At 36.9% G+C, this 24,531-nt stretch overlaps 1 protein-coding gene across 2 annotated transcripts in view; it reads right to left on the reverse strand.

Moving 5' to 3' along the window:
• NETO2 (neuropilin and tolloid like 2) overlaps positions 1-24,531 on the reverse strand; it is a 60,086-nt gene that overhangs the window by 22,517 nt on the left and 13,038 nt on the right. For both annotated transcript variants that reach the window (XM_054452895.2, XM_054452897.2), the window contains exons 3-7: positions 22,803-22,943; positions 21,905-22,153; positions 16,421-16,465; positions 16,210-16,337; positions 4,026-4,254 (exon numbers count right to left, since the gene is read on the reverse strand). In XM_054452895.2, coding sequence (XP_054308870.1) covers positions 4,026-4,254; positions 16,210-16,337; positions 16,421-16,465; positions 21,905-22,153; positions 22,803-22,943 — 792 coding nt within the window. The remainder of the gene's footprint in view (positions 1-4,025; positions 4,255-16,209; positions 16,338-16,420; positions 16,466-21,904; positions 22,154-22,802; positions 22,944-24,531) is intronic.

Genomic DNA, 24,531 nt, shown 5'->3' on the forward strand with positions numbered 1-24,531 from the left:
AAAAGAATGAAGTTGGAGCCTTAACTTACACTATATACAAAAATTAACTCCAAATACATCAAAGACCTAAATGTATTACAAGAGCCAAAACTATAAAACTCTCAGAAGAAAACATATGAGAAAAGCTTCATGACAATGGTTTTGACAATGATTTCTTGGATATCACACCAAAAACAACAACAAAAAAAAACCACATTAAATTGGGCTTCATTAAAATTAAAAACTTTTGTACCTGAAACGACACTATATCAAGGGAGTGAAAAGACAACAAACAGAATGCAAAAAAGTCTGCTAATCACATACACAATAAGGGATTAATATCTAGAATACGCAGAGAACGTCTACAACTTAAAAAAAAATTCAAAAGCGGGCAAAGGATGTGAAGAGACCTTTCTGCAAAGAAGATGTATGAATAGTCAAGAAGCCCATGGGAAAATGCTCAACATTACTAATCATTAGGCAAATCAAAACCACAATGAGATGTTACTTTACACATATTAGGATGGCTATTATCCAAAAATATGAAAAATAACAGGTACTGGTGAAGATGTGGAGAAACTGGAACCCTCTGTGCACTGCTGGTCGGTGTGTAAAACGGTGCAGCCGCTGTGGAAAAGTTTGCTGGTTCCTCAAAATCTTAAACACAGATTTCCCATATGATTCAGCAATTCTACACAGCAGCGTATTCATCATAGCCCAAAGGTAGAAACAATCAAACATCCATCAACAGATGAATGAATGTATAAAGAAAATGTGGCATTTACTTATGGAATATTATTTAGCCTTAAAAAAGAATAAAATTCTGATACATATGATCACATGGATGAACCATGAAAAGATTTCATGGATGAACCTTGAAATCATTATGCTAAGTGAAATAAGCCAGACATAAAAGGACAAATATTATATGATTCTACTATGAGTTACCTAGAATATGGAAATTCATAGAGACAGAAAGTAGAATAGAGGTTACCAGGGTAGGGAGAGAGAAAAATGGGAAGGAACTGTTTCATGGGTATAGAGTTTCAGTTTGGGATAATAAAAATGCTCTAAAGACAGTGGTGATGGTTGCACAACAATGTGCATGTACTTAATGCCACTGATTTGTACATTTAAAAGTGACTGAGGGTAAATTTTATGCCATGTATATTTTGCCACAGTTGAAAAAAAAAGCTACAACCCTCCTGGAAGGGTTTTTGGCAATATCTAAGCAAATTACACAACTTTTTATACCAAACAATCCCACTTCTAGGAATTTATCCTGATGATATGTCTCCAACAATACAAAAAGACATACGCATAACATTATTCACTGTAGCTTGTTTATAACTGCAAATATTGGGAATAACCTATATGCCCACCATAAGTAGAAGATAAAATAAAGTTGGTATATACAATGCTCTACTATGCAGCTATAAAATAAAAATGTGCTCTATGAATTGATATGGAATGGTTTCCAGGATATAATTTTTTTTTTTTTTTTTTTTTTTTTTTTTGAGACAGGGTCTCACTCTGTCACACAGGCTGGAGAGCGCAGTGGCCGGATCTCAGCTCACTGCAACCTCCACCTCCCAGTTTCAAGCAATTTTCATGCCTCACCCTCCCCAGTAGATGGAATTATAGGCGCGTGCTACCATGCCCCACTAATTTTTGTATCTTTAGTAGAGATGGGGTTTTGCCACGTTGCCCAGGCTGGTCTCAAACTCCTGACCTCAAGTGATCTGCCGACCTTGGCCTCCCAAAGAGCTGGGATTACAGGTGTGAGCCACTGCACCTGACCAGGATATACTTTAAAGTTAAAAACATAAAGTGTAGAAGAATAATGCTGTCCTTCACGTAAGAAAAAATGGCACATAAGAAAATACACATGTATCTGCTCATTTGTGCAAAAAGAAATCCAGATAGAGGGAAGAAATGGAAGGCAGAGAATGAAGGAGGCAAGGACACTTCCAAGTGTCCCTCTTGGGATGTGGGCTCTCTAGGAACAATTATGTTTCCAGAACCCCCACATAAAAACAATGTACAGAAACCATGATGGGGGGGCACAAAATGAAATATAAACCACTAGCCTGAGTAACTGGAAAACAGTATCTTGACAGTAAAGTTAAACACAAAAAGAACTGTACATAAGGTATTTTGTTAGGAAATTTCTCAAAGGGATATGGATTAGCAATTGTGAAGTTACTTTTTGTGTATATTAGAATTAAACAAATTAATCCATTTCAGATAATTAGGTTTCTCGCTGTTTAAGATGAAGAAAGGGCTCCTTGGAAATCTCGGGCTTTGAGCAACAAAATAATGTTAGTATCATAGAAAAATAATAATTTTTTTTTGAGACAGTCTCACTCTGGTCACCCAGGCTGGAGTGCAGTGGTGTGATCTTAGCTCACTGCAGCCTTGACCTCCTGGGCTCAGGTGATTTTCCCACCTCAGCCTCCTGAGTAGCTGGGACTATAGGCACCTGCCACCATGCCCAGCTAATTTTTGTATTTTTAGTAGAGACGAGGGTTTCACCATGTTTCCCAGGCTGGTCTCGAACTCCTGACCTCAAGTGATCGGCCGCCTCAGCCTCCCAAAGTGCTGGGATTACAGGCATGAGCCATGATGCCCGGTCATAATAATAATATTATTAATATTATAACAATAGAATAAAATAAAATATCCATGAGCCGATACTGATGTAATTATTAATAACTGAATAAGTGAGGAAAAAGGGATAGTTTTTCTCACAGCAGAATGCTAATTAAAGTATACAGAAGGTATGATGGAAATAGAAAATCATGATTAGGTAAACTCTACAGTAGTAACTGTTACAAGCAGAAGCCAACAATGGATGCTAAAATTAGTGGGTGAGAAGATATCGGCATAGTCTCAAAGAGACTTATTAATTAGAAAGGAAAACATAGCAACTTTTTAGTGAAGAAAACTGGCAGACAGCACCTTAATGAAGTGATCAAAGTTAACATCACCAGCAATAAGACAAAATGATACCATGTGCCCCTGCTTCACTGACGTGATGTAGTTAGAAGGGCACAACATAGTTTCTGTGGTATTCCTGACAGAAATACACAGCCTCAATGGAATCCCTAAGAAACATTAGACAAACCCAAACTGATGGACATTCTAGTAAACTGGCTAGCTAGTACTCTTGACAATGTGCCGAGGAAAGACGCAGACAGAGTAACTGTCATAGATGGAGAAGGCTAAGGATACTTGACAACTAAAAGCAATGTGGGAAACTGGATCATAAAAGGACATTCATGGCAAAACTAGAGATACTGGAATCCAGTCTATAGCTTAGTTAATAATATCGTATCTGTGTTAATTTTCAGTTTTACTCTGGCTTTGAGAGATGTTGGCATTAGGGGAATCTGAGTGAACGGCACATAGGGAATCTATCATTTTTACAATGTTCTGTAAGTTTAAAGTTATTTAAAAAGAAAAAGATCTATGGCGTATCTAAATCTTTGATGACCATAGTTTCCTGGATTCGTAACTATTCACCAAACTAAATTACTACTACTAATAAGTTAGAAAATCTTGAGAGAAAGTATAAGTCTTCCCTGTCTGCAATCTCTACCATTTGTTTACACCTTTATAATGAATGTTCCAATTGATTATGTTAACATGGTTTTTTTCACCCATACCAGTCCATTCCAAAAGAACAGGGACCAAGATATAGTTGCTTCTACCTTGTGACTTACACATTTTTGTCAAAAGTAAATGCTGCCTGGTATAGTGCCATGTGCCTGTAGTCTCAGCTACTTGGGAGGGTGAAGCAGAGGATCGCCTGAGCCCAGGAGTTTAAGGCCAGCCTGGGCAACAAATCAAGACCCCACCTCTAAAAATTAAATAAAATTTAAAACATTTTAAATTTAAATAATATTCTTGCATTAAAAAGAGCTGTAGTAAAACAAAAAAAATACATCCTAAAATAAATATTTTTAAAAAGTAAATGCTGAGTGTACTGTGAATGAGTGAAAAATATGTAAAAGATCTCAATACTATAGGAATTATTTACTTACGCTCCACAAAGGAAGTAAAGAGCATTCGAAACCTGCTAAGCCGACTACCTTCATCTGCCCACATTCGAATCACTCCAATTCCTGTTTTAAGCATTACATCATTGGCCACAGTGCTGCAAAACTTGGCCTTCAGGTTTTCAATAGAACTGCTTCCATCATAGACTGCAACGAAGTTTCTCTTGCATTCATTTGAGTGCTCCATTTGATAATCTAGGAACCTCAAATAAATCTGTAATATTAACACAAAAACACTGCTTTTAAAAAGATACATTAATTTGAATTTTTCTATTTCTATTTTCCACAGACAACATGGTACACCGAATGACAGCTGACAGAAAACTGTAATAGATAAATGGCTGATGCCTAAATAGTTAGAGGAACTAAGATTAATGATCTGTTTCTTTGGTTGTCTTAATAATGGAAACAAGCATTAAGGAACTTACTTTGTGTTTTGTCTATAAAGAGTAGAAACTTTTTGCTCACAAGGCATAACTATCTCACATGTTTCTCATTATAAAAGCAATCTCATGGTACTGGACAGGAGAGAAAATAAAATAATCACTCATATTTCTATTATTCCAACAATGCATGTGATTAATTGGTGAGTTTCTTTTCAGTTTTTCTGCACATTAAAAAAACCTGTGTTCAATTGTAAGATATACACATCCTACTTTAGCTGTAACGTATACAAATGTTTTTATCTATACTCTTAGCCATACCTATTCCCGGATGTCCTATTATTTATTTACACAATATCTTACTGTTCTACATGGTTGCTTTATTTCACCTCTTAACAATGCCTGCATTTTCAGACAGGCAGACATCAACTGTACTATCAAAGGAAGTTCTATTAGCATCCCCCATTCAAATTTTATAGCTAAATGGTTCTAAGTTATTTCCTAAGCACTCTTGACCCATTCTTGTTTGGCGATTTCTCTTACATTGTGCATTTAGATTTTAAGCATTAATCTCCAGAAGAGCCTAATGAAGTAGGTATCATGTTTTTTTGTGGGCAGAGATGAATCTGTTATTTGGTGGCAAGGATTAAACCCAGGTTGATCTGACTCTAAATGTGCGTCCTTCTCATTGCATGAAGTGCTTTACATACTCACACAGTGTTCCCTGTTTGGGCTCTAGTTTCTCATATGTGACTCTACGATTAAAATAAAATTTGAGTGAGTGAATAAAGATTACCTTTGAATTGCCATTCAAGAGATTTAATGAGTATTCACTTCCTAGCTATTATCTCTGAGGGAGCAGTATGCCACACCTACCCTTTAATTCAAAGGGATTAATAAAACAAAAATGTCATGTCATATATTCCCCCCCACCCCACCAAACACCTTGATGGCATAAAACTAAGAGAGAACAACTTACAAAATACAGCTTAAAGAATTACATTTTGACTAAATAATTTTGGTTTATTTGAAATAACTGGTTCACCACTTCCGTGAGAATGGTGGAAAATTGGTAATGAAACAGGATTTCCCGTTCAAAACTTTACAAAGTCTTCATGCATGTATTTTAACAAAGAAGCAATATGTTTTCTTAAATATATGAACGGTTCTCATTAGTTTTCCATCACTTATATAACCCAAACCCTCCACTCACACTCTGGTAGCAAGCACTAATGCTGTAATGACTTCCCTCTTCCACTAGACTGTGACGTCTTCCAATGGAAGGTCACTGGCTCATTTTCATCCAGTATAATTCTTGCTCATGGCAGGCAATGAGAAAATGACTAGTCTTGTAAAATTATGACTTGGTAGAAGTATCAGTAAAATAATCAAGCTGTCTGAAGTATTTATATTTACTCTCTGCTTTTCTTTGAAGTATTTATATTTATTCTCTGCTTTTCTTTTAATCCAAATAAATAAGGTATTATATAAGGCTATAGTAAATGCTCTTCAAAGACATATTTTTTAAAAAACATCAAGAGTTAAAGATAAATAATAACAAGATCATAGCACTTTTCTACTGTAAATACAGCTAAATATTGAATTGTTTAGTTCAACAAATTTTTGGGAAATATTCATAACGTGAATCTGACAAATTGTAATGTTGGGAGAAGGGCATCAACTACTTTTCTTTTACTCCAAATTGCATGAGAAGGGATCTTTTACTTACATCTTTTATCAAGTAAGTGACCTCTTACCCTATCCCTATATCCTACCCAGGGAGGCAGGGCAAGTTACCTGGATGGTGGGAGTTTGGTTTCTTTTTCCCTCCCCTCATAGGAAGTGGGAGTGCCGGTCTGCTCTGCAGATGCAAACTTTCCCTGGAGTGGAACCGGCTGTTCTAGACTTAGGTGAGAGGTAGAACTGGTGGGTAAGGAGTTGCCAACACTAATTAGATCATCTCTCCGCATTGCTCTCTCTATCCTAGCCTTCACTGTGGTAAAGAGGCTTTTCCGACTCCCTACACTGACACTTTTATTTCTCAATTGGTTCAGCACTCCAGCAGGGAAAAGGGATGCTATTTATTGGAGCCCCTGAAGACCCCAACAGAAATGAAATCCCCAGAAAGTTACTATCATGAAAAGGCCACTGATAAAAGTGGACTAAAACATTATTTGTATACTCTTATTAAACACTGATGTCTTCTTTTGTATATTTATTTTTAAAATATATTTTTAATTTTAAAAATAGAGACAGGGTCTTGCCATGTTGTCTAGGCTGGTCTTGAACTGCCAGGCTCAAGTGATCCTTCCTCCTCGGCCTCCCAAAGTGCTGGGACTGCAGGCATGGGCCACCATGACTGGCTTCTTTTTTATATTTATAAATGGATATTTTTCTTAAACATCACCCATTAACTAGTTTCTCACATTTAGTATTCAAGGGTAACGGTGACCTTTAACATTTAATTTAGATTTCTTAAATAAAATCATCTATTTACATTTTTTTGTTTGTTTGTTTTCTTTTTTTAGACAGAATCTCACTCTGTCTCCTAGGCTGGAGTTCAGTCGCGTGATCGCGGCTCTCATTGCAGCCTCCACCCCCGATTCAAGAGATTCTTGTGCCTCAGCCTCCTGAGTAGTTGGGACTACAGGTGTGCACCACCACACCTGGCTAATTTTTTGTATTTTTAGTAGAGACGGGGTTTCGCTATGTTGCCCAGGCTGGTCTCAAACTCTTGACCTCAAGTGATCCGCCTGCCTCAGACTCCCGAAGTGCTGGGTTTACAAGCGTGAGCCACTGCGCCCGGTCTATTTACACATTTAAACATTTAAATTTTAAAATTTGATCCAATTCCCATGTCAACTGTATAATTTTTTTAAGTTTAACTGATTTACTTTTATTAAAAGCAATACAACATTCTTCTACAGTCAATATTCCAGGTAATGCTCCTAAAAAATTTGTGAATATGGAATTATCTCTTCATGGAATACTTCAATGAAGAATAAGGAGATCTAATAAATATTGTTTAATTTCACTTATTTAATGTATACTTAATATTTTCATACTTATGTATCTATAAAAATGTTGTATTGTTCCGCATACTTTAAAACCTCATACCAATTATAGAAATAAATCACTGTGTATCCATTCTCCTATTGGGCATTTAGCTTGCTTCTACTTTTATAATTAGCTAATACTGCTGTAAACATTGTTGTCTTCTCATTATGCACAGGTATGACAATTTCCTTTGGGTATAAATCTAGAAGTATACTTGTGTAGTAGCATGTGACCATTTTCAGCTTTACCAGAGCACATCCGAAATAGCTCTCCAAAGTGGTTGTACCAATTTATATATTTTTTCTCTTTACAGTTGAATTCTAACGAGACAATTTATACTTCTAAAGCAAATTCTTTGAGTCTGCTTGCTCTACTCAATCCATTACTCAGTCCTTGCTGACACTTCAAGAACAGTTCCACAACCCACTCAAATTCTCTTGTGCTGTCACTGTGCAGTCAAAATCCATCTCCAGTCTTCATCGCTGGTAGGCAATGATCTGTTCTTTGTCCTACAGTTCACTTTTTCCAGAATTTCATATAAATGAAATCACACAGCATGTATCGAGTCTAGCTCATTTTATTTAGCATGATGCATTTGGGGTTACTGCATGTAGCTACAGTTTATCCCTTTTTATTGTTGAATAGATCTTACTATATGGATGTACCACAGTTTATTCTTTTTTTTTTTTTTTTTGAGATGCAGTTTTCGCTCTTGTCGCCCAGGCTGGAGTGCAGTAGTACGATCTTGGCTCACTGCAACCTCTGCCTCAAGGGTTCAAGCAATTCTCCTGCCTCAGCCTCCCAAGTAGCTGGGATTACAGGCACCTGCCACCAGGACCGGCTACTTTTTTGTATTTTTAGTAGAGATGGGGTTTCACCATGTTGGTCAAGCTACTCTTGAACTCCTGACCTCAAGTGATCCTCCTGCCTCAGCCTCCCAAAGTGCTGGGATTATAGGCGTGAACCATCGCACCTGGCCTATTCTTTTAAAAGCTAAAGAACACTTGAAACATTTCTAGTTTTTGGTTATTACAGATAAAGTTGTTATGAACATTTACATATAGGTTTTTTTCCATGAACATAAGCTTTCATTTCTCCCGGGTACCCATCCAGAAGAGACGGCTGAGTCACACAGTTACTTTACAGGAAACCACCAACCTGTTTCCCAGAGCGGCTCTATCATTTTGCACTCCTACTAGGACTGTATCAGAGTTTCAGCTGCTCTACATAGTTCCCAGCACTTAGTGATTTTTCTAAATTACAGTTATTCTAACGGAGAATAGTGCCATCTCATTGTGGTTTTAATTTGCATTTTTGTAATGATTAAATCTTCTGTGGTGAAATATCTGTTAAAATCTGTTTTATAATTGGGTTTTGTTCTTATTGTTGAGTTTTGAGTTCTGGATGAAAGATATCTTTTCATAGGTGATTGTTTTTCTCCCAGTCACAGGCTTTTTTTTTTTTTTTTTTTTTTTCCACTCAACAGTGTCTTTCACAGAGAAAAGCTTTTTCATTAGTCCAATTTATAAATTTCTTTTTCTTTTTTTTTTTTTTGAGACGGAGTCTCGCTCTGTTGCCCAGGCTGGAGTGCAGTGGCATGATCTCAGCTCACTGCAAGCTCTGCCTCCCGGGTTCACGCCAGTCTCCTGCCTCAGCCTCCCGAGTAGCTGGGACTACAGGCGCCCGCCACCATGCCCAACTAATTTTTTGTATTTCTAGTAGAGATGGGGTTTTACCGTGTTAGCCAGGATGGTCTCAATTTCCCGACCTCGAGATCCGCCCGCCTCAGCCTCCCAAAGTGCTGGGATTACAGATGTGAGCCACCGCACCCAGCCTAAATTTTTCTTTTATGGATACTCTTTTGGTGTTGCATCTAAAAACTCTGTCTAACCCAGTAAGATTCTTTTCATATATTCTCCTCTAAATGTTTTATAATTTTACATCTATGTCCATGATTTATTTTGAGTTAATTTTTAAATACAGTGTTGGATGTAGGTGAGGCAACACCTACACCCAACAGGTGAGGGTTCATTTTTTTTTTCTTTGAATATGGAGGTTCAATTGTTCCAGCACCATCTGTTAGACTATCCTTTCTCCACTCAATTTCCTTTGAATGTCAAAAAATCAATGAATCATATTTGCATAAATCTAATCTCTGGACTATCCTGTTCCATTGAGCTGTGTGTCTGTCCTTTGTCAGTACCACAGTCTTGGTTACTGAAGCTTCAAAGTAAGTCTTGAAATCAGGTCATGAGTCTTCCATGTTTGTTCTTTTTCAGAATAATTTTGGCTTTTATAATCCCTTGCTTTTCCATTATGTTCTAGAATCAGTTTGTCAATCTTTACAAAAAATATAGCTGTGACTTTGATTGAAATTGTATTCATCTGTGTAGATCATTTTCATAAGAACTGACATTTTAGCCCTACTGGGACTATCAATATATTGACACAGTATATCTATTTACTTAGGTCATCTCTGAATATTTTCATTATGGTCTTTTAAGTTTTCAGTTTACAGATACTACACATTTTCTTTTGGTGGAGTAATATTTTAAATGGTACTGTTTTCTTAATTTTGAACTCCAGTTTTCATTGCTAGTATATAAAAATTCAATTGATTTTTTTTTTCTTGAGACAGGGTCTCAGTTTGTTGTCCAGGCTGGAATGCAGTGGTGTGCTCTTGGCTCACTGCAGCCTCCACCTCCTTGGCTGAAGTGATCCTCCTGCCTCAGCCTCCCAGGTAGCTGGGACTACAGGTGCAGCCACCATGCCCGGCTAATTTATACATATATATATTTTTTTTGTAGAGGCTGGGTTTCTTCAGGTTGCCCAGGCTGGTCTTGAACTCCTGAGTTCAAGCAATCCGCCTGCCTTGGCCTCCCAAAATGTTGGGATTACAGGCAGGAGCCACAGTGCCTGACCTGCAATTGATTTTTGTATACTGGTCTTCCATCCTGCAACCTTGCTAACCTGATATTTTTGTTCCAGGAGCTTTTTAGATGTTATGGAAATTTTTATATAGACAACGATATCTTCAAAAAGATTGATTTCTTCTTTTTTCAATCTGTATATGCTTTTTTGTACTGGCTACAACTTCTAGTATAACATTGAATAGGACTTAGCTTGCTACTGATTTTGAAGAGGAAATTCAGGTTTTCACCATTAAGTATGGTGTCAGCTGTAGGGTTTTCTGTTTTTGTTTGTTTGTTTTCTAAGAGACAGGATCTTACTATGATGTCCAGGCTGGCCTTGAACTCCTGAGCTCAAGTGATTCTCAATCCTCTTGTATCAGCCTCCTTAACAGCTAGAACTATGGGTGCATGCCATTGTGCCTGGTTTAGCTGGTAGGTTTTTGTAGATACCTTTCTTCAGGTTATGGAAGTCTCATCTGTTCCCATGTTTCTGAGATTTTTATCATGAATGGGTGTTGAATTTTAACAAATGGAGACAATCATAGTATTCTTTAGTCCTTATGGTGAATTACATTGATTTTTCAAATGTTGAACCAGACTTGCATTCCTGAGATAAACCACGCTTTACTATTATGTATTTTTTTATATTGCTGAATTAGATTTGCTAATATTTTATTGAAATTTTTGCATCTATTTTCTTGACGAATACTGATCAATAGTTTCCTTATAATGTCTCTTTGTCCGTTGGTATCAGGGTAATGCTTAAATCTTACAAAGTAAGTTTAGACATGTTCCCTGCTCTTTCATTTCCTGGATGATACTAAAGAATTGGCATTGTATCTTCCTTGAATGTTTGGTACAATTTGCCAGCAAACCCATCTAGGCCTAGAGTTTTCTTTGTTAGAAGTTGTTTATGAATTCATTTTTTGAATAAGCATAGGATGATTTGGGTTGTGTATTTCTACTGGGATATGTTTGGGCAGCAGTGTAGCTTTTAAGAGATTTACCCATTTCATCAAAGTCATCTGATTTTCTGGCATAGAGCTGTTCCCTATATCTTCTTACTCCTTTTAATATTGGTAGGGTCTGTAGTGACATTCTCTCTTTCATTCCTGATACTGGTAAAATGGTTGAAATTTACCCAGATATTTACCATTCGTTTCCCTTTATTCATGAAGTTTCATGATTTTTTTCTAGTATCATTTATTTTATCTAAATAACTTCCTTTATAGCAAGTGCATAGGTGATAAATTCTCTTACTTTTATCATTCTTGAAAGAAGTTTTGCATCACAGTTCCCCTTACTGCCTATCCCAGCTTGTGAAGATTCTGATCCACTACCTTTGGCTTCCATCATTTCTAAAGAGAAAAAATAGTCTTTCAAATCACTGCTCCCTTATACAAGATGCATCATTTTTCTCTGGTAGACCTCAAGATCTCAATCTTTGATTTCAAGTAATTTGATTTTGATGTGTGCAGGTATTGCTTTTTGTTTTTGTTTATCCTATTTGGTGTTCACTGAGCTCCTTAAATCTGTAGATATATGTCCTTCAAGTTTGGGACTTTTTAGGAATTTTTTCTTCAAATATTTATTCTGTGCCAATCTCTTCTCCTGCTAGGACTTAAATAACACAAATGTTAGGCCCTTTGAAACTGTCCCATAGACAGTTTTCAATTACTTTGTTTTCAATCTTTTCCCCTCTGTACTTCAGATTGGATAATTTCTACTGATTCAAGTTCAGTGACTTTCTATTTTCTCCATTTTCCTATTGAGCTCATACAGTGATTATCTGTTAAAAATTCAGATTTTTCTTTTAGTTCTAAATTTTTCACTTAAAAAATTAGTTTATTTCTCTGCTGAGTCCTATTTTCCTACTCTTTGAGAGTGTTTACTGCTATCTCATGAAGCATGGTTCTATCACTGCTTTAGAATTTTTGATAATTCTGGCTGGGCATGGTGGCTAACACCTGGAATCCTAGCACTTTGGAAGGCTGAGGCAGGAGGATCACTTGAGCTCAGGAGTTTGAAACCAGCCTAGGCAACATTGTGAGACCCCATTTCTATTAAAAACATTTTTTTTAATTAAAAAAAGATTTTTGGATAGTTCTTAATATTTGGGTTAGGGTTGGGATCTATTGGTTGCCTTTCATTAAAAATCAACCAGATTTTCCTAGTTCTCTGTAGGTAATTTTTCATTGTATCTTGGACATTTTAAATATTATGCTGTGTGACTTGGATCCTGTTAAAAAAATCCCTGGAGGATGTCGTTTTTTGTTATTTGTTTTGGTTCTGCAGACAATCAACTAAGTTGCGTTCAGACTGCAAATTCTGTCTCTCTTTGTTTGGGTGGTGGTCCCAATGTTCAAAGACTCTGCTGTGCTGGGTAGGCTTGCCCAGCGTGTGACACGCTCAGGGACTTAGAGGTGGTTTATACTGTAACATGGTTCCCAACACTGCTGCCACATTTCCCTGGATCTGTTCCACACACAGGCACCTCAGAAAGAAAGCCTGCATTAGTGCTTCCCTGCTCTAGTTCTCTCCTCTCCAAGACTTCTTCATATTCTCCAGATGACAACATGGTCTCCTCTATCTAGTTCCTCTGGCCAGAAAGACAAGTTTTCCTTAGAATTTTATTCTCCCAACCTGTTGTGAGTTCTGATTAAGACAGAAAAAAGCAGGGATTCCCTACATACTCTCCAAACAACACCATTTATACCCTTTACAAATCTACCGACAAATCATTATTTAAAATATTCTCTTATGATAGTCTGAAACATTTATTAAAATTTCAAATATGCAAAAACGGACAAAAATATGTGTACCCAGCTTCCGACTTCAACAATTATAACCTAGCCAATCTTATTTTATCTGTCTCTCCTCACTTCTACCTCTTACATACTAGAGACAAATCTCAGACATTAAATCATTGCATCTGTAGACATTTCTGTATCACTAAAGCCACTTAAAAAATAACCTTTATCCTATTATCAAACCAAACAAATAAATAACTTAATATTAAATACCAGTGTTCAAACTTCTAACTGTCATCAGTTCCCTCCATTTATAGTTTGAATCAGTAAGTTCACTTGACTCTTATATCTCTTTTAATCTATAGGTTCTTGTTTTTTCTTTTTCCCCCATTGTCATTTATTTATTAAAGAAAGAGTTTCCTCTTTTGTTCGGCAGGTCTACTTTCTGCTTAGTTTGTTTCATAATAGTTTTAAATGCTTGCTGTAGTTGATTTATAACTTTTCCATTTCTAATATTATTTATGTCTTTTTTTCTTTTTTTTTTTTTGAGATGGAGTCTTGCACTGTTGCCCAGGCTGGAGTGCACTGGAGTGATCTCGGCTCACTGCAAGTTCCGCCTCCTGGGTTCACGCCATTCTCCTGCCTCAGCCTCCTGAGTAGCTGGGACTACAGGCGCCCGATACCACGCCCGGCTAATTTTTTGTACTTTTAGTAGAGACGGGGTTTCATCATGTTAGCCAGGATGGTCTCGATCTCCTGACCTGGTGATCCGCCTGCCTCGGCCTCCCAAAGTGCTGGGATTACTTTGTATGTATTTATAGGGTACATGATGTATATAGATGTATGTATTTATAGGGTACATGAGCTATCATGATATAGGTATATAGTGCATAATAATTACATTAGGATAAATGGGGGATCCATCATCTCAAGCATTTATCATGTGTTACAAATAACCCAATTATGCTCTGTTATTTTAAACTGTACAATAAATTATTGACTGTAGTCACTGTGTTGTGCTATCAAATACCAGATATTAATTCTATCTAATTACACTTTTGTACCCATTAATCATCCCTACATCCCTGCCACTGCCTTCATTCTTAAATGACAATGAACACTCTTAACACTATGAAGACATTATTCTATTGTCTTCAGGCTTCTATTTTGCTATTGATAATTCTGGTGTCAATCTTAATAGCATCCTTTTGTAGACTATTTTCTCTATTGTTTAAAAACTTTTCTCCTTGTCTGTGGGGTACAATGTCAGTGTCACTTAAATTTTTATTTCCTGCTTGGGAGTCACCCTGTGTCATGCTTTTCATCAGTTCTTGAAATTTTTTTTCTTTTTTTTCCTTTTCACATCGGATAGGCAATGTGCTCCGCACGTCACATGTGTGCGTGAACATCCGGGCATCAGACTTACACACTACAGAGTATCAGTTATGGAAAATTCCAATAAACTGCCACCTCTTCCAGCGATACACTGTGGGTAATTTCCTCAGATACATCTTTTAATAGCCATACTTTTAACTTATAGACCTCCTACTTGGTTATTTTAAAAATGGACGTGGTCATTTTTCTTTCTCATCTGTTTCCTTCTTGTAGGATATGTGAAACACTCAAGTTCTTGGGGATCTAAGGAACTCCTTCCTGTTTGTTATGTCGGTGAACTGGTACCCATGGTGGGCTGTGGGCATAGGGGTTTTACAATCTGCGGACTGTGAGCTGACCTGCAGCAGTGTTTTATCCATGCCAACCTTGCAGCTTTCTTAGTGACTTTTAGATTTATTTTTGCCAGGTGACTCAAAGGTTTAATGCACCCAGAACCATTCTGTTACTTTTTGAACTTCGTGACTCCTGGGTTGAGCAGGGAATGTAAATTCATTTCTCAAACCCTAATAAAGGCAGGGTTTCTAAGTATAAAGCTAGGGGGGACCCCAGCCTCACCTCCAACCCCACCCTGAGCCCAAACCCAGAAAAACAAGCTTCTTTGTCATCAGCATGTGGTAGTGAAACATTTTTTCTAATCTATGCTTTCATGTGAGTTGTCTCCCTTTGAGGGCTCCAGCTTCATGGGAGTCTCACAAAGGCCATGCGAACCCCAGGACTCTTCTTTTCTCAGTATGGGAATTAAAAGGAAGCTCCCAGTATGTCTACCCCTGTGCAGTAACAGGTTATGAAAGTCAGCCAGGGGCATTTGTAACATCAATTTCAGTTTATTAATTTACAGTTCTCTCTCTTCATTTCTCATCCATAAGCATTACCCTCTTTTTCTCCTTCCTAGAGCTTACACATATGCTTTTAAAAGAATTATTTGTCACATTTTACCCAGTTTCCACGTGTCTTCTAGCAGATGGGTTTTCAGGTTACCTTATCTATCATATTACCCAGTCTTTAAATCTGATTTTCATGATTCTTGAGAGGTATGTTTTCCCACCCTCACTCTCTCCTCTTTTCCCTCTTTTTACATAATACGCATTAAATATAATTTTAACTCTGTTGATATTCCTAGAAGTATACATTAAATGCAAAAGTATCCAATCTCAATCTGTCAGAGTTATTTAAAAACATCCTTCTCTGCAGTTCTTTCCAATAAAAGCACCTCATGAGTAGCAGAGGACAGCAGGGTAAGAACAGACTCAACACATTTGGGTTTTCGTTTTTAGATTGCTACGACCAACTCTGTAACTTTTGAGAACACACTTTCACCTCTTGTAGCCTATTTTCTTCCTCATAAAGATGTTAATGAATCTATAATCATACTGATCAATATGCACCCTCACCAATTGGGAACTGACAGGTCTTAAGAATCTTAATCTTTTATAATTGAGAATCTTTATAGGTAATATTCCTGAAGAATTTCAGGAATTCCAGTTTATTTAACTATAATAATGCTGGGATCTTAGTAGGTGCCAATAAAGTAAGTGAAATAAAATACATTTTAAAAAGTTGCAATATCAGTTTATGTAGTCAATAAATATTTACACAAACCAAAATTACACATTTTGCAAATCATGCCTTATCATGATGTTCTTCTCTGAAGCGACTCAATACATAATAATACCTTAGCTTTTGGAGTGGCTTTAATGGTCCAGATGCAATCAACGGCTTGGCCTGGTTTTGTTTTCTCCTCTTGTTCTACCTGACTAGAGCGCACTATTCCATCAGCTCCTGAGAGCTCGAACTGACAATCTGGAAGGAATACATGAAAGGTGTTCAAAGGAACATAAGACTGATAAAAAATGCCAAGAGGAACAAGTGGTAATATACTAAACCTGGAATGGGATTTAAAATACCTCCTAGGTAAGTAAAGTCTGGATCTGTAACAGAAAAAAGAAGAAAGTCATTGGTACTGAGATAGTTACTTTAAGCCTCGATGTCTTACATTACATCTAACGTTCCATTTCATAGCAAGGTAAGAGAAGCTTTCATTGGTGAAAACTACATATCATTGGTCATTTAGGAGCTCACTTACAGGATCGACATTTATTTAATCACGTTTATATTTTTGATTCCATAATGAATAATTTATTTATGCTACTTGCAAACTCACATCAACTGTCAGAGCTGAACAGGTAAACAGAACATCACATATACAATATACCAGAATATTATTTGGCCTTAAAAAGGAATGAAGTTCCTTTATGCTGAAACATATTAAAATTTGTCTTCTAAACTTCGGCTTAAATGGATGGTGGTGATGGTTTCGTAATACTGTGAATGTACTTAACGCCACTGAATTACATACTTAAAAATGGTTAAAGAGAGCTGGGCATGGTGGCTCATGCCTGTAGGCCCAGCTACTTGGGAAGCTGACCTGGGAGGATCTTTTGAGCCCAGGAGGTTGAGGCTGCAGACAGCAGAGATAGCGTTATTGCCCTTCAGCCTAGGTGAGAAAATGAGTCTTAAAAAAAAAAAAAAAAAAAGGTTAAAGGGTAAATTTGTTATGTATAATTTTTACCACAATAAAAATAAAGTTTTAGAAATTATAAACACAGGTATCTTTAAAAAATTATTTTAAAGTTCAGATAGAACCTTTGTATATACCCAACTGCCAGAATAAAAAAAATTGCTGGGTAGTCTAAAATGTCTCAGATTTCTGGAAAATCTATTTCTTTATTTTTGTTTATTTTTGAGGTGGAGTTTCACACTGTTGCCCAGGCAGGAGTAGAGTGGCGCAATCTCCGCTCACTGCAACCTCTGCTTCCCGGGTTCAAGCAATTCTCCTGCCTCAGCCTCCCAAGTAGTTGGGATTACAGGTGTCTGCCACCACACTCAGCTAATTTTTTATATTTTTAGTAGAGACAGGGTTTCACTATGTTGGTCAGGCTGGTCTCAAACTCCCGACCTTGTGATCTGCCTGCCTCGGCCTCCCAAAGTGGTGGGATTACAGGCGTGAGCCACCGCACTCGGCCTGGAAAATCTATTTCAATACGCAATTTAATTGTGTACAACTAGAGACTCAATTCCTGTTAAAACTATTGTCTTTAATTCCAGATACTTTAGAAAGCTATCAAATTACATATTTTAAAAAGTGGAAAAAAATTATTAGCTTATGTAGAATATATCTCAGCAACTGTTTTTTTTAACTTTATAAACAAAACTCATCCTTGCTGAAAGAGGACAATAGACACTTCTGCTCTTTTGCAGAGAAATGTCAAAGAGAAATTTAAATCTTAAATAGCATGGCGGAGTGGAATCACAGGAACTGTCTGACAGATTAATCAGAACTATTTCATAAATATTCCAGAAATCTAGGATATTGTCATTATTGCATTAAAATGTCCATAATTATCCCAGTTACGTCCAGGAACTAACAACCCATTAAGAGCCTCTCCCTCGGTAGAGAATTTCATTAAAAAAATATGAACTTCTCACCATTGTTAATAGGTTTCTTCCAGATTTACCACTTCCTAGACAAAATTTATTTTATTAACATGACTTGAAATAACATCAGACAGAGACATATTTAGCTAATTATGCATTGCCTATTTATTTTGACATGTGTTGGTTTTCTCTTTTAGTGATAAAATTGTGGACTCTTCATTCACATTTTTTTTAATAAGGCTTTTCTCCAATGTGACCTCATCCACATTATAAAGGCAACATGATAGAGTAGGAAGTATTGCCTAGTGAAATGCAATCCAGGACTAGTCCTGGATTTGCCATTCTATGAACTAAGAAAATCACTTAATTTGACTCAGTTTCCTCATCTGTAAAATAAAATATTACATAATCCTGACATTACTGTCATTAGCACAAAATTAAATATAATGTCTATCAAAACTGTGAAGCACTATAAAATGCAAATGAAAGGGGATAAACTCTAGAAATCCTAAGCATTTTATTACACTTTGTCTATATTTTAACTATAGGCCATTTAAAGTTGCTCTCATGATCTATAACATGAATAGAGGAAAAAGAGCTACTTGACTCCAAAGTAAGTATCTTTACATATGAAGTTGGCTGACTGTCTTTAAATATTTAAAAACATTATTCAAATAAGAGTATTCTTTGGATGTCTTTTTCTGTCAAGTAGTCTAAACTTATATGCAGCCACCATCTATTCTAACAGTGTCTTCATGACACTAATGTTTCAATTACTTCAGTTAGTTGATTTAGTTAATAAAAATAAAATACCTGACAAATTTAATCCAATCAGTCATTTTGATATAAACTATTGGTTCTCAAACTCCTGTGGACTATTTCACAAGGCAGGATATCCTGTGTATCTTTCTTTTCCCTGCCACTGTGAAAAAACAGCTTACTAGGTACTAGTTTTTTTTTTTTTTTTTTTTTGACAGATTCTTGCTCTGTTGCCCAGGCTGGAGTACGGTGGTGTAATATTGGCTGTCTGCAACCTCTACCTCCCAGGTTCAAGCAATTCTCCTGCCTCAGCCTCCTGAATGGGTGGGATTACAGACATGCACCACCACGCCCAGCTAATTGTTGTATTTTTAGTAGAGACGGGGTTTTGCCATGTTGGCCAGGCTGGTCTCAAACTCCTGACCTCATGTGATCCACCCACCTCAGCCTCCCAAAGTGCTGGGATTACAGGTGTAAGCCACCACACCTAGCTGCTACTACTTTTTAATTGTGGTAAATTATACATAACATAAAACTCATAATATTGATCTTTTTTAAGACAGGGTGTTGCTCTGTTATCCAGGCTGGAGTGCAGTGGTGTGATCATAGCTCACTGTAACTTCGAACTTCTAGGCTCAAGCAATCCTCCAGCCTCAGTCTCCTGAGTAGCTGGAATGACACGTGTGCACCACACGCCTGGCTCCACCATTTTTAAGTTTACAATTCAGTGGCATTAAGCACATTTACAATGTTGTACAACCATCACCATTTTTTTATTTTCAGAATTTTTAATCACCCCAAGCTGAAAGTCTACACCCATTAAACATTAACTCCCCTTCCCCCTTCCCCCACAATACCCTGATAACCATTCCACTTTCTGTTTCTATGAATGTTACTACTTTAGATACCTTATATAAATGGAGTCATATTTGTGCTTTTGCGTCTGGCTTATCTCACTTAGCATAATGTTTCAAGGTTCATCCATGTTGTGGCATGTATTAGAATTTACTCAAATGAATTAACTCATGTCCACACAAAAACCTGCACATGAATAGCAGCTTTATTCATAATTGCTAAAATGTGGAAGCAACCAAGATGTCCTTCAGCAGAATGGATACACAAACCATGGTACATCTAGACAATGAAGTATTATTTGGTGTGAAAAATGAGCTATCAAGCCACAAAAAGACATGGAAGAAACTTATATGCAAATTGCTAACTGGAAAAGGCTCCATACTGTATGATTCCAGTTACATGGCATTCTGGAAATAGCAAGACTAGGGAGATACTGAAGAGATCAGCGATTGCCAGTGGTTTGGGGAAAGGGAGGGATGAACAGGCAGAGCACGGGGGACTGTTAGGGCAGTGGGAATGTTCTGTATGGTTCTATAAGGGCGGATACATGTCATCACGCATTTGTCAAAACCCACAGAGCACACTGTACTGCGAGTGAACCCTAATGTCAGCTATAGGCTTTGGGTGATAATGATGCATGGATGTTGGCTCATCATTAGTAACAAATGCACCACTCTCGTGCAAGATGCTGATGGAAAGGGAGGCAGGAGGCTTATGGTAACTCTACTTCCTTTGCTGTGAACCTAAAACTGTTCTAAAAAATAAAGTCTATTAGACAAATTTTACTTTTTGGAAATATCATTCTGGCATTGTGCAAATAAATACTTGGTTGGCTATGGAGAATATAGAAAAAAAATTTTAAAAAGAGCAGATAAACACTGAAGCAAAGCTTAAAATTTCCTACATGAGTACTGACAGGGAAAAAAAGGTTGTTTATGTTTTTCAGGCAAAAAAGCAGATAATAAAGTTATATGTGTACCATAATCCCAATCTTGTACAACAAACAAAAGAAACAGACACAGAAAAACATTGGAAGGGATATACACCAAATTGCTGACACTGATCTTATATACAGGGTGGAAGGATTATGGATATTTTCTTTTCATTTCAATGTTTTAATTTTTTCCAATTAAATTTCTTGCATGAAAAATAAATAAAAGCAAAAAGATCATACAGTTGTTTTACTGTTATTTTTTCATCTTGTTAGTGTGTAAGCTTGGTGAAGACAGGAACAATAACTTGCACATCTCTGTGTTTCTGCTTTAGGGATATGTACACGCCATACTGGACAGGGCTTTACAGTTCTCAGAGTGTTCTCACCTACTGTGGGGCAGGTAACATGGTGGAGCAGGCTGATGGTACAGTAGCCCCCCAATATACACACACTGGAATCCCCATAACCTGTGAGTAGTAGGGTGCACATACACACACACACACACACACACATATATAGTTTTTTAAAAGAGTAAATATTACAAGACAAAAGATGCCATTAGGTTAAGGATCTTGAAAAGAGTAGAAAGAGCTGTGAAGAGGGAGGCTGAGACTGAAGTGATACAGCCACAGCTCAGCAATGCTGGGGCACCCACTGGAGGCTGGAAGGAGCAAAGACTGGATTCTCCCCCAGGTTCCTAGAGGGAGTGAGGCCCTGCTCAATTTTGGACTTCTGGTCTCGCCAACTGCGAGAAAATCAGTTTCTGCTGTTTGAAGTGGCCAAATTTGAGGTAATTAGTTATGGCAGCATCAGTAAACTAATACAGCAGGCATTCCCATTTTACTAATGACCAATCTCAAACATAATTCTGTGCTTAATCGTCTTACAGCTATTAGGAGGCAGAGAAAGAATTCAAACCCAGATCTTTGACATCCAAGTGCAGAACAGTATTCTTTCTATTGCTCAATATATTCTAGAGTATTTATTCAGTTGAGTGGTGAATTCTAACAGTTAAATGAGAAAAAGCATACAAAACAATTTTTGTAGGAATACTAAAAACAAGACAATTTGAATTATTTTTAAAACTATTTATTTTTAAATATATTTTAAATGTTAGCCTGAGCATGTGCTATAAGACAGAAAAAAATCTAAGAAAATGTGGCACCATCTCTGATATGCTTCAAAATTCAAGTGATATGTTTCTATGTCCAATTTCTATTAACTTCTTATTTGTTCATGGACTAATTTCCCTTTGACTTTGCTAATTTGTTTAAAATCTTGATTTGATTAACTTGACCAAATTAATCTCTTTTCTAACCTTAAGATTCTAAAATCAGAGTTAGAGTGAGATGCCCAACCACTTAAAAGATAACTTATTCTTTACCTGGAATAAATGAATATTTTGCTCGAAATCCCAGTCCTTCAAGCTCTTCATCAGAACTAAACTTAATCCACATGAATCTCCCTGTTGATCTAATTAATGGAGGGCTTTTCACACCACAGTAACGATCTATAAGAGGAGAGAAACCAAATGGCCCATCTCGAACTTCCAAGTGATCAAACCGACACTCAAATGATGGTTCTATATAATAATGTTCATCAAAGGTCAACTCTATTCTTTGACGTGGAGCAGCTAGAAAATAAGAGTAAGCAAATCAGGACAACACAAACAAGAAAGAATATAAATGTATTGACACAAATGAGAAAAGCAGAACAACTGTTCTGCTAACTGCTTCACAGACAAAGGTCTTAGTGAGAATTGCTATACAAGTCATGATAAATGTTGCATCTTACATTAAAAATAATGCTACTCTGTAGAACTACAGTAATCTTTTCCTTTGGCATATGCTATCTACTAAATTAAATATTTTTGAGTGATTCAAACTGAAGAGTCAAGAAGCTAATAGTTCAAGATACAACGTACCACAATGCACAGAAAAATAAACAGAAGAAATGAAAAGAACTCACTTATGTGGACATAAATTTGAATTAAGCCTTATAAGGGATGCCAGTAAGTTTAAGTTTCTTATCAGAGAAAGAAGTTTTTCATATATACTAATGTACCTAGTTGAATTATACTTTGGGAGGTTCAAACATTCCCTAACATTTCTGCTAGTATCTTGTTAATGTATGCAATATGCAGAAATACTTATCATTACTATAGTTTAATTCAAATACATGTTTAAATTTCATTCAAACTGGTTTACATAGGTCATTTTACCAACATATTTAGTTTTACAATAAAGTAAAAATTCATCCAATAAAAGAAATTGGTCAAATACCTTCCAAAATGTAGATACACTCCTTGTTTGGTGGATATGAGTCAGGATAATTTGGTGAAGCAAAATGACCTCCATTGCTGGTTCGAACCCAAATGCCACACTGGGTTGCAGGAATATGCTTGATTCCAATATTTTGTCCATCTTAGGGGAAAATTGCATTCAAAACACTCATTACAGCAAAAGAGAATCATTCTTTTCTTTCCCCCACCACTTTCCAAACAATTGCTCACTCTATGCTACATATATAAAATTTTGTAAGAACCACTGTCAAATTTAGCACAATAAATTGAGTACAGAAGTGAAAGAGAGGGAGTGAAAACTTGCTGGGAGAGGACAAGTTTGCCGTATAAGAGAACAGGGAAATAAAGGGCTTATAGGCACTTAACAAAGGGCAAAGCTGTATGGGGGAATCTGCTAAGTCAGTAAGATGCAATACAATTCAGTTCTAACCTAAAAATAAAGGCATCCCAGGAGTTGATCTCTGATATGGGGCCCTCATACTTAGTTTAACACAACAGTGAAAGAAGATTCAAAGGTTACAGAGGGATTTTAGTTGAAGATTGTAGACTAAACACATGCACGTAGCTCTGCTCCTTCCTCAAACTCCACTTAAACAACAATAAAAGGATTTTTAAAAGGGTATAAACTCTTAAACAGAGAGGGGTAGATATAGCAGTAACAACTGGCAGTACCAGGAAGTGGGGTGGGGGATGGTGAGTGAAATTGGGCTTTTTAAAAACATGAGGCTAGTTAAAAGTCTGTTTAGAATGAATTGGATTTTCAGTACCATTTCCTCCTCCACAAATCTAGCAGCTCTACAACCACATCAGAACACTAAAGGTGATTTCTTTGGAGAAGGTAAAACAACAGGGTTACTAGACTAGGGGCACCAGGCACAGCTGAGAATGAAAACAGGGAGATGAGTGAATGTTAGCACATGTCCTAGCCTTCGTTTCCTGCTTAACTCCCACAAAGGCCTCCTGGTCAGATATTGAGGCTTTAAGCAGGAAAAGAAAAGATTCTTCTCTGGGAATCCAAACGGCCCCTAGGAAAGGCTTGCTGCAGATGCGGGAGTTCCCCAATGTCAGATCTGTCAACAGTGAAAGCCAGTAACTGATCCTTGCCCACACCTGCAGACAGTTAACGATCAGTTTTTAGTGCCCCTCTTAAAATATGAGCCCTCAAGGATCACCAGACATTGGAGGAAAATCTCTAATATAAATAAATAAATAATAAAAAAACCCAAAACTGGAGAAAAGCAACTCTGAGGAGATGAAGACTATGCAAGAAAAATATTTAAAAACCACCACCACCACAAAACAATCATTTAATATCCTGAGAAAGAAAAGCAAGTAAATCCATAAGACAAAAACAAAGATAGTGTAAAAACAGAATATTATATTCAGAAAACAGAACCAAAAAAGCTTCCAAAAACAGAAGAGATGAAAAAATCAGCAGAACATTTAGAACAGAGTTCAGCAAACTATGACCCTGGGCCAAACATGACCTGGAGCCTGCTGTAAATAAAGTTTTACTGGAATATACCCATCCCCATCATTTGTGTGCTTTTGTTCCAGGACAGAAGAGTTGAGAAATTCGAAGAGTTGCTTCAGAGACTGTAGGACCTACAGCACCTTAAATACTTACGATCTGACCCTTTACAGAAAAAGTGTTCTAACTCCTGGTTTAGAGGTAAAGTTGAGGAAGTCTCAGAGAATGTGGAGCAAAA

Source organism: Pongo pygmaeus, chromosome 18 (assembly GCF_028885625.2).
Source record: "Pongo pygmaeus isolate AG05252 chromosome 18, NHGRI_mPonPyg2-v2.0_pri, whole genome shotgun sequence".
NCBI classification, from domain to species: Eukaryota; Metazoa; Chordata; class Mammalia; order Primates; family Hominidae; genus Pongo; species Pongo pygmaeus.